Genomic DNA, 10,475 nt, shown 5'->3' on the forward strand with positions numbered 1-10,475 from the left:
GGTTTATCTTGTATTTGGATATCTGTTTCCTGTATCACGGAAACTCAACTCGTTTTGGATAAATTGCCTGAGAACTTTTCCAAATATTTCTGGTATTTCAATAAACTCATTTCTAATAAACAATTCTGAATGATGTGTATTAGATAGAGCATATGAGATTTGATAGGTAATAGAATATGGTCTATTACCTTCCTTCATAAGCCTTTTTTCCTTGAAATTTTGATGCAATGTCAAGGCTCGACTGAAATCTCGATCTGCCAGGTTGTAAGCTATCCTTGGATAGATAACTCCTACAATCTTTCCTGCACAGAGATTTCCTGAGATAGTTCCTAGTACTGAATCTTGAAGGTTCCCCATTCTTTTATCGCATATAGCAATATCAATGGGTGAATATATACCCTCTTTGAAAGTAACTTTTATCATAATCTGGATTACTCCAATATGAATCCAAGACATAGTCCTTGCTACTTCGATCTTGAGTTTTTGTAATTCTTCCTTAATTTCTTCAGAAGGAATTAACTGCATCTCCATTCTATTTCCAGTAAGTTCCATTGAGATTGCCATTTCCCTTCTAGAAACTTTATAGATCAGATGATGCTTTTTATTTCTTAGGCCAAGATTTCCCAAGAACTTTTCTACCTGTCCTGCAGAGAATCCTTGATATCTCTGTAAACTAGGATTTTCTTTCATGATCCTTTGGACCATGTTATGAGATATTGTTGTCTGGTTAAAGAACCCAGACAAATCCTCATGTGTTTCGTGTCGAAACACCTCGTTTTCAGTCAGATTCCGATTCAGTTCCATCGGATTCGTCCTGACTTAGTACTTCTTCTTCTTCATATATACTTGAGGCAATGTCCTCAAATTGGTATACCTGAATAAGATCTTGGTAATAAACTGCTTCTTCTATATCCGGAGTTGGATCGAAGCGTTTAATACCTCTTTTTTTATTTTCTGGACAGTTAGTCGAGATATGACCTCTTGCTCCGCATGTCCAGCAATTACAATCCTTAAAACTTTCATTAGCTCGTGTATGAGCTCTTCGGAAAGTTTTCTTTGTAGGTGTTCTTCCTGTGCTTCGAGATGTACTCGATGCCTGAGAAGATATCCTATTTCTCGATGGTCCATTTCTTTGTCCAGATTTGTAAGATCTGGCTTTCTGTCTAGACCATACTGTTCTTGGTTTCCAAGAACTTCTTCCACTTCTAGTATAAGGATGAGTTCTGAAACTTTTCCTTCTATGCTTTTGTGGTTTACTTTCAATAATTGTTGGAAGATCATTTTCCTTACAACACAAAGGAGTACGTTTGTTAATACCCCTTAATCGTTTGTAATTCTTTTGTAATGCTGCCAAATGGCACCATTCCGCCAATTTTTCTTTAAGGAAAGAAGCTCTTCGTGCCAATGTATCTGGATTTCCAGGTGCATATTCCCTTATGAGCATTTCTCTCTAAGGACTTGGCATTTTTGCGAAGAAAAGCTGCATAGCTATATCTTCTTCGACTCCTGAATTCCATCTATATTTAGTGAATAACATAATGTATTCATCTATTAAACAGATGTCATGTAATTCAAGACTATACAGAGCTTGAGTATATTTCTTCCTTTTCTCTGTATCTTGACTGTTAAAATAATCTACCCCTATAAATTGAGCTTTAAAAAGGGTATCCATTCTTCCAGCTATCTCGCTTAAAGATTCTCCGGCTAGGACTGATTCTTTGGTTTCCACCGAAGTCATGTCCCAAGCAATTTTCACTGATCCCATGAGACTCATTTATAAAAGTTTAATGAATCCTTCTATATTGAGATCAAGTGTTCTTGCTGCGATTCTCATAGCAGATGTCCAATCGTATATGAGTTCTTCTCTATTTTTGAAATCTAATACATCAAGGTTAAGCATAACCCCGTAAGGATGTATAGGATCTAAAACATTTTTCCCATAGGGTGTTTGGTGCAAGGGAATTTGATTTCTCCTTGTCCTTGTTCCCGCAGGGTGTGATCCTCCACCAGTATGGAAATCAGTTTGAGATTCTCTCATGTGTATATTTTGAGATCCCACACTTTCCCTTGGTGGTTCTTGAGAAGATGACCAAGTTATAGCAGGTATTTCACCTCCTGCTGTGTTCATCTTTAGATCTACAACTTTGAGATTTGCAAAAGATTCAGCAAACTCTTGTAGATCCTCTAGACCGATCCTTTCTAAAGTTGTCATCAGATTAATTTCTTTTCTGAGACAGACTTAATTAGATTGATCATCTTTTCTTCTTCAGTCAAAGGTTTTGACACCACTCTGGCCTTTCCTTGTTGATGTAACAAGGGTTCAGTACCAAATGATGGTGGTCACCATCCTCCTGAAGTTCTTTTACTAGAACCTGGTTATTGTTCTAGTTTCTGAATTCTTGTTTGAATACCCTTTAATATTCCAAGAATTTCTTCCTGGTTTTCAAGGATTTTTTCAACTCGTCGTGGTACAAAATATAGCATATTGCCATAGTTTTGTACTGTTTTCTGAATTTCTCTAAGATCTAAAGAGAGCTTAGAAGAATCTGGTACAATTTCCATAAACTTATTAGATTGAATCATAAGTTTACCTGAGGGTGCTGAAGCTTCCCTTTCTGCTCTAGATATCTAACAATAGTTAGATGTTCTTGTGTATATTCCAAAATATTAGAATAATCCTTGTAAATTATTTTTCTCGAACCTAAGTTCGGATCCATAATTTTCGAAATTCTCCTCCTCAAACATTTTGTTTCTTTATAATAATAGATAATGTGTTTGAAATAAATTAACCTTAAGCTCTGATACCATTTTGAAAACGCGGGGATCAGTTAAAGAAAAATAGGGAAGGAGGGTATTTTTGACATTTTAAAATAAATTTTCTCTCTCCAGGTACTCAAACCCAACTTCTTTCTTAATAGGTATTGAAACCGAATTTACCCTTTTTTTTCATTTTCATATCATCACTTCACATAATTATCTCATTGAAATCCCTAACTACAAATTATTTTTAAATGTTCAACGTAATTAATTTTATGATATAATAATCCAAGACTAAATATGAATTAATTAACAAAAAAAATGCCAAATATATTCTTATACACACCCTTCAAGCTAAGAAAATTCTAATATTAAACCAAACAAGAGTCAAATATACTAAATTAACCGATTATAAAGTCGCTTTGTTTATCGCAATTGGTCCGTAACTATCACGCGCACCGTTGGGGCGTGCAACAGACACTCAGATTTTACCCGTAAGACAGACTTGCTGGTGGCTCCACCGGCATTAAAAGCTCCCCACCACCCCGTTCCATCTCTCTCTTCCCTCCCTTTCACTCAAAACTCCGCATGTATTTCTCTCTCTACAGTCTTTCTCAAAAGCTTCACCTCAAGATCTTCGCTTTTTTGTACCCTTGCTTTTTCCAAGATCCACTTCTCGCGTGATACACCTCGCATTCTCAAGTTGCCTCCGCTTCTAATGTTCGAAAGTTTGTTTAGATCTTCGCTGGAGCTCGTGGATCTGCGAGTTATTCGCTGAAACTACCTGCATTGCTGTTTTGAGCTAGGCTTTTGGACCATACTTCAGTTTAATCGAGCAGTGAGTTGGGTTAGTGTGTGCAAATAGATATGCGGGGTTTGAATTTCCGGGGAGAAGTGAATGCAAGTGTTTGTCGGTGGGGAGGGGTTTACTGTGTCGGGGGAAAGCTCAGGCGTGTGCTAGGTGGTGTCGTTTTTGTTTGAGAACAATGCTCGTCAGTTGCATTTTGGAAAGAGAAGATGCTCCTCTTTCTGTTGCCCTTGCTTGCTCTGCTTCATACTAGTTTCGGTAATTTCTGCGTGCTTCTGTTAATTTTATGCAGTTGGAGTTAATTGTCTCGTAAAGCATATGTGTTTGTTTATACGTGCGAGGCGGTGTATGTGAGAGGCTCTCGAGCAAAGTTACCTTTCTGTGTATCCTCTTAAGTGCTCTAGCCATTTTATTTCTACCGGTAAATTGATGCGAATATACTCCGACTAGAATCTTTTAGAATCGTGAAGGGGAGTATAGTATTATCACGTGGGTTATGCTAAAACGTAAGTTTGTTTGTTGCTTCGTGCTGGGTTGGATAGTTCGCATGTAGCTCATGGTGAATTTTTTTCTTGTCTGTAGATCATTTCATTTTTCTGCTTTCGAAGGTTTTTACTGCTAATTTGGATTCTTCTGTGCACGCTGTCACTGTACATTGTTTGCCCTAAATGGTAACTATATATAACATAAAATGTTAACAAAACTTCAAGATGAGAATTTTGCAATGTGCCCAACTCATCTTCTATTTTAATTTTTTTCATTTTTCTCCGAAGAATTTTGGATTGAAACTTTTTCTGTTGTTTAGGGATTCCTTCGCAGCCCATTTACTTGTCTCCTTCGATACTGCCAGCCTTACCATCATTTGTGGGGAAGAATTTTCAAGAACATGGTAAGTTAATGAACTCTTTTTGTTAGAATGTAAAGGAAAATGCCACTTCTAATTTTGTTCCCTTTTTTGGATAGTTTCTTTGTAATGACGAGTTTTAGCCATTCTTTATTTGTAGCGACTGCAGCGTCATTAAGTGCTTCATTTGCTCCATTTATTGCTGTCCGAAGGCGCCATTTTAGGCATCCGGCAGCTGCACCAGTCTTATCTCCTCTCTCTCACAGTAATGATGATTCTTAACATCTTGATTCTTGTATAATTTTTTTGAGATATTTTTGATGTAAAATTCTGTTTTAGGCCCGCGCACAAGTCCTGCTAGTAGTTTGCCGAGACGTCACAACCATCATCATGGAGCTAAAAGTCGTGCCATTTCTCCCTCTCCTTCAACTTCCCCAGGTAATCTTTTCATCTATCTCTTATCTACTTATTACATGAAGACTTGGCTTTTGAGGTTTCTTGAACCTATGTTCAAGAGGGAAAGGAAAAATAACGCTCTAGTTGTGTAAGAGCTTGATACGTTTAGTCGTTGAATACTCTCACAACTCAAATAATGAATACTTATTTTTCTTTTTATGATTTACTGGTTAAAATAGTAGTTCTGCGCACTGTAGGCAACCAACTGTCCTACTCGCAGATCTCTATTGATGATTCTAGCTTCACTCATCATGTACGATGTTATACTTTTCATCCTATAAGTAGTAAACGTTTTAATACGAACTAAATGCTGACCAACTTACCTAATATGTAGAAGTGTTAAAAGGATGTTCTAACGTTTCTGCTAGATTGCACAAGCTTGAAAATGTTAAAAAAAAATATCAACTCACTAGAAATCTAGTGAATCCATTTGTTACAAAGGGCTGACCCAGGCTCAGTATCCTTAGAATTTCATTTATCACAGAAGCTTTAATCATATATCAGTTTAATCAATATAAAAGAACTGAAACGCAACTTGTGAAATAGTTGGTTTGTCAGAGGGTGAAACCTCAATGAATGTCATGTTTGTACTTTTGATTGTATACCCAAGGGCTTAGCGAATGCTAAATGTCGACTTTCTTCTCGTTGATCTTCTGGTCACACGCTTCTTGTTCATAATCTCTGAACAAGTTCATTAATGGATAATTTGCGGAAAAAGTTTTTTTCTGGTCAGTATTCACCTCAACTTGTTAAGTTGATGCTTCACGGTGTTGTGCCATTATATGCCATGTTCTCTTTTTATAGAGATTATTGGCACACTCAATGTGCAATTCTGCTACTATTTTTTTCCCTTTTTTACTGTCATGATCTTTTCTCTGGTGTTTGTCATGACAAGATGCATTTGATAATTTATCTAGCAGGTTGTGGTCAAACTTGCGCAGAGCCACTTGCTTCAGCTCCATTTGGTTCACCATGTGCTTGTGTATTTCCAATGAAAGTCAGACTTCTGCTTAGTGTATCCCTCTATGCTATCTTTCCGGAGGTCACGGAGCTAGAGATAGAGGTTGCAGCAGGTACTTACCTTAAACAAAGTCAAGTCACCATAATTGGTGCCAGCGCTGATAGTCAAAATCAAGAAAGAACGGTGGTTGATATTAATTTAGTTCCGCTAGGAGAGAAGTTTGATAATACAACTGCCATCCTGACCTATCAGAGATTCTTGCACAAGAAAGTGCCTCTGAATAGGACTCTTTTTGGTGATTACGATGTACTGTACGTTGCTTATCCAGGTAATTTGGAACTTATTCTATTTCTGCTGAGCACTAAATTGATTTCTTCAATTAATGCTAAAGATACTTTGTGCAGGTCTCCCTTCTTCTTCATCTGGCATTTTATCTGGTGAAGGTCCCACTGGAAGTGTTGGAAATCAGCAATACCCTATTTCCGCTGATTTTGCCAGTAAAAATCAGAAAATGAGTCCTCCAATAATCTTTGTTATTGGTTTGTCTGCATTTGTCCTTCTGGTTGTTTGTTGTGCTGTGGTGGTTGTTCTTTTAAAGTGCAAAAAGGCCAGAAGACCATCCAATGCTGTTGGTCCAGGATTCGCACCATCTATAAACAAACGATCTGGTAAGCATCCAGGCTATGTATGTGGTTTGACTTGTCTAGAAAAACATACCTATGTGGGGGACAGTTTTTGGAGTAATAATTTGAGTTTGGCTAGTTATACGGGGGAGAAGCTACTCCTTGTTTGTTTTTGTTCTGAAATGATCTCATTAAATCCTTCCCCAAAAACAGAAACAATCCCATCCATTTTCATTTTTGAAAAATATATATTTTACATCCTTTTTATATCTTCTCTATATTATTATTTTTAATTTGAACTCCATCTCTTTCCAAAAATACCCTATCATTGCATTATACCATATACCAAACAAAAATATAATATTTAACACTTTAAAATTATGTTGTCAATCAATTTCTGGCATGATTTTTATCTTTAGTAACAATTCTATTTCCCCAAATAAAGCCAAACATACAATTTATTTCCCCAAAATGTATTCTCAAAAAAAAATTCTCCAAGCCTCTCCTCCAAAAACTCTCAAAACAAAGCCAAGCGACCCCTTAGTTTCATCACCTATGATAATGTGTGGCCAATATCGGGGTTGTGACCAATTTTGATTTCCCACAGGACTTGAATGTATTTATTTGATGGTTGATGGTTATGCGATGTTGGAATATGACGAAAATCAGGCTGTTTAGAGGTTTTTAATACCATCAGTTATATTCATTTTCTATGTTGCAGGAATAGGATCCATGCTATCAAGTAGCCCGGCCAGTTCGACTTCAGCTTCTCTGGCTTCTGCCATGCCCACAGCTGTGCTTTCCGTCAAAACATTTGCTCTAGCGGAGCTTGAGAAAGCCACAGAAAAATTCAGCCCAAAAAAGGTGTTGGGTGAAGGAGGATTTGGGCGTGTGTATCATGGGATCATGGAAGATGGAACTCAAGTTGCCGTGAAATTACTGACAAGGGACAATCAAAATGGAGACCGTGAATTCATTGCTGAAATCGAAATGCTAAGCAGGTTGCATCACCGCAACCTTGTGAAATTAATTGGTATCTGCATTGAAGAACGCACACGCTGTTTAGTCTATGAGTTAATTCCAAATGGCAGTGTCGAGTCTCACTTACATGGTATACTTTTTTCTTTCTTCCTCTGATTCAACATATTCTCTTATTCATTGTGATTAGGAGAAGAGGTGGAAAAATGAGTAAGCTATTCTTTTCTGTCTTATTGATGCCTGGTGGAGAAGCATAGCAGCATCTGGCAACCTTTTTAGACTCAATCATGTGCCTGTTGTTTCAGCTGCTGACACTAACAAGGGACCTCTAGATTGGGATGCACGGTTGAAGATTGCTCTTGGTGCAGCAAGAGGGCTGGCCTACCTTCACGAAGACTCAAATCCTCGTGTCATTCATCGAGACTTTAAAGCTAGTAATGTTCTACTAGAGGATGACTTTACCCCCAAGGTGTCAGATTTTGGTTTGGCGCGGGAAGCAACAGAGGGAAGTCATCACATTTCTACTCGGGTCATGGGAACTTTTGGGTATGTTCCTTTGCCAAAGTGTCTAATTCGAGTTCTCTTTATGTTGTCCAAAACAAGGTTTAGAACCATCAAATTTCAAACCAAATTTTTATTGATATTTAATGATAAGCAACATATGGCAGATAGATTGAAGGGTTTCAAAAGATTAACATCAAACATACAATGCCAGGATAGAAACCAGATTTTTACTACAAGAAAATAGCTGTCCAGATCTATTTATTTGCTGCCTCTCCTTTGGTCTTGAAATTTTATTTGCAGGTACGTTGCTCCTGAATATGCAATGACGGGACATTTGCTGGTCAAAAGTGATGTTTACAGTTATGGGGTTGTGCTTTTAGAGTTACTCTCTGGTAGGAAACCTGTTGACATGTCTCAACCTCCTGGACAAGAAAATCTTGTGACATGGGCACGACCTATGCTAACCAATCGAGAAGGCTTAGAGCAACTGGTGGATCCTTCGTTGGCTGGGAGCTACGATTTTGACGACATGGCAAAGGTAGCAGCCATTGCTTCCATGTGTGTTCACCCAGAGGTAACTAATCGGCCATTTATGGGAGAAGTAGTCCAGGCACTCAAACTTATCTATAATGACATGGATGAGACGTGCGGAGATGCTTGTAGCCAGAAAGAATCCTCTGCTCGTGATTCAGACTTCAGAGGTGACTTTGCCCCCTCGGATAGCAGCTGGTGGAATGCTGGTGGCATAACCCCTCGTCTGACATATGGCCAAGCTTCGTCTTTCATCACAATGGAATACAGTTCCGGCCCTCTGGAAGATATGGAAAACAGACCGTTTTCCATATCAGGTTTAGATGGTGGGGTTGCGTTGCCAATAAAGCACGGGAACCGATCAGGTCCTCTTAGGACTATAAGGAGTAAACGAGCATTCTACAGGTTACAAGGGAGTATGAGTGAACACGGGTTGCTCCCGAAACGTGGTTGGAACGGTGGTACTAGCATCGGATATGAAGCTTCGTTTTAGTGTGTTGTAAGATGTACAGAACTGGGACGCCACTGAGGGTGTTTAAAGATAACTGTTTTTTCGATGTAGTTTTAGGTATCTGAAATTGTGGCAATTTCCTCAGGGAGAGGAGAGGAGAGCGAGCGAGCGAGCGGAGATATAGACGGTGGCCAATGGCTACTCATTTTGTCGATCTTGGGATTCATTAACGTAGTGACTCGGAGGGTGTAATTTGGAGTTTCGGTATTTGCATATGCATAATTAATTTAATTTCAATAGTCGAGCTTCCTTCTCTTGATTTGAATTGTATTTGATGGTCAAAGATGGGAAAATGTTGCGCAAGAAATGCCCATCATCTGGGCTGTTTTGTGATTTATAAATTTCTTGGAATAGGCCCACAGGTATATATTTATACGTAAGGAGGCTCACCCAGCATTCAGCATAACACTATCGTGCACTTTTTATCCGCCGGTTGGTAAGGAGGCTCACCCAGCATTCAGCATTACAATATCGTGCACTTTTTTTCCGCCGGTTGTGGCGGTGATTAATTTAACAAAATATTTTGTTTTATCAATATTTTTGAAAAAGTGGCGTGGGTTGAGTTCTGTGAATAAAATAGTTGGAGATATTTATTTGCATGCTGTGTCTGAAATGCAAGCCATTTAGATTACCCTCCGTTAAGTTCAATAGTTATTCTTTTTCGTATGTACCCTACATGTAAAATAAATATTAATAGATAAATAGGACAAGAGCACTCTCACAACATAATTAAGAATAGATCTCTTGTGAGATGGTCTCACGAATCTTTATCTGTGAGATGGATCAATCCTATCGATATTCACCATAAAAAATAATACTCTTAGTATTCACAGATGACTTAAATAAGAGATCTGTCTCACAAAATACGACTCGTGAGATCGTCTTACATAAGTTTTTGCTCACAATGAACTCATGTAAGTTGTTTACTTGGTGTCTGTTGCAATACAACACATAATAATAAAATATATTAGAAATATATTAAGTGGTGTTTACATGAGTTAATTTTAAGTGTTTTAAAACTACTATATTAATGAAATGTCTGAAAAATACTTAAAATGAGGTTTTGCAAACTATTTTGCTATCATCAAAGTTAAATAAATATATTATTGTAATAGAGACCTAATAACAATATTTTAGGTTAAAAATATTAACAATTGTATATCGATAAGGTAGCTAAACAATATTGAATAGTATATAAAGTTCTATATTATATTTTTAATTAATTAAAGTATAAATTGATAAAAACTCATTCAATAAATATTAATTTAAAATTACATGAATATAACTGAAGAAAAATAATAATATGCATAGAATTCTATTTATATAATATATGGGCAACAAAAATATGATTTACTAATTATATTTATGTAAGAAAAAAATCTAACAGTGAATGTAAAATAAATTAAGGTAATGAAAAGGTTATTTATTTATTATGGAAAAAAAAATCTTTCGGCCCCGCCTATTATATTTATTTGGGTTTTTCCAAAAAATATTATTATTTT

General features: G+C 37.1%; 1 protein-coding gene across 3 annotated transcripts; it reads left to right on the forward strand.

Annotated features, from left to right (window-relative positions):
- The first annotated feature begins 3,301 nt into the window (after window positions 1–3,301).
- Window positions 3,302–9,230, forward strand: LOC140973444 (receptor-like serine/threonine-protein kinase ALE2). Of its 3 annotated transcripts, none has more exons than XM_073436232.1 (9): window positions 3,302–3,823; window positions 4,371–4,454; window positions 4,570–4,674; window positions 4,749–4,847; window positions 5,783–6,154; window positions 6,231–6,494; window positions 7,171–7,560; window positions 7,733–7,973; window positions 8,232–9,230. In XM_073436232.1, exons 1-9 carry the CDS (start codon window positions 3,775–3,777, stop codon window positions 8,953–8,955), a joined length of 2,328 nt encoding a protein of 775 aa, XP_073292333.1. In that variant the 5' UTR covers window positions 3,302–3,774; the 3' UTR covers window positions 8,956–9,230. The 3 variants fall into 3 exon arrangements, with proteins under 3 accessions (XP_073292333.1, XP_073292334.1, XP_073292336.1); XM_073436233.1 differs by having other exon boundaries at window positions 5,786–6,154; XM_073436235.1 differs by having other exon boundaries at window positions 4,579–4,674.
- Window positions 9,231–10,475: the final 1,245 nt, after the last annotated feature.

The sequence above is a fragment of the Primulina huaijiensis genome, chromosome 3 (genome assembly GCF_012295235.1).
Source record: "Primulina huaijiensis isolate GDHJ02 chromosome 3, ASM1229523v2, whole genome shotgun sequence".
Classification (NCBI taxonomy): domain Eukaryota; kingdom Viridiplantae; phylum Streptophyta; class Magnoliopsida; order Lamiales; family Gesneriaceae; genus Primulina; species Primulina huaijiensis.

What these genes read in the sequence shown, in the direction of transcription:
- LOC140973444 (XM_073436232.1), top strand. Translation starts at nt 3,775, where the DNA reads ATGCTCCTCTTTCTGTTGCCCTTGCTTGCTCTGCTTCATACTAGTTTC. An exon ending in TCTGCTTCATACTAGTTTCG is followed by an intron (nt 3,824 to 4,370) that starts GTAATTTCTGCG and finishes TCTGTTGTTTAG; the next exon opens with GGATTCCTTCGCAGCCCATT. An exon ending in GAAGAATTTTCAAGAACATG is followed by an intron (nt 4,455 to 4,569) that starts GTAAGTTAATGA and finishes CTTTATTTGTAG; the next exon opens with CGACTGCAGCGTCATTAAGT.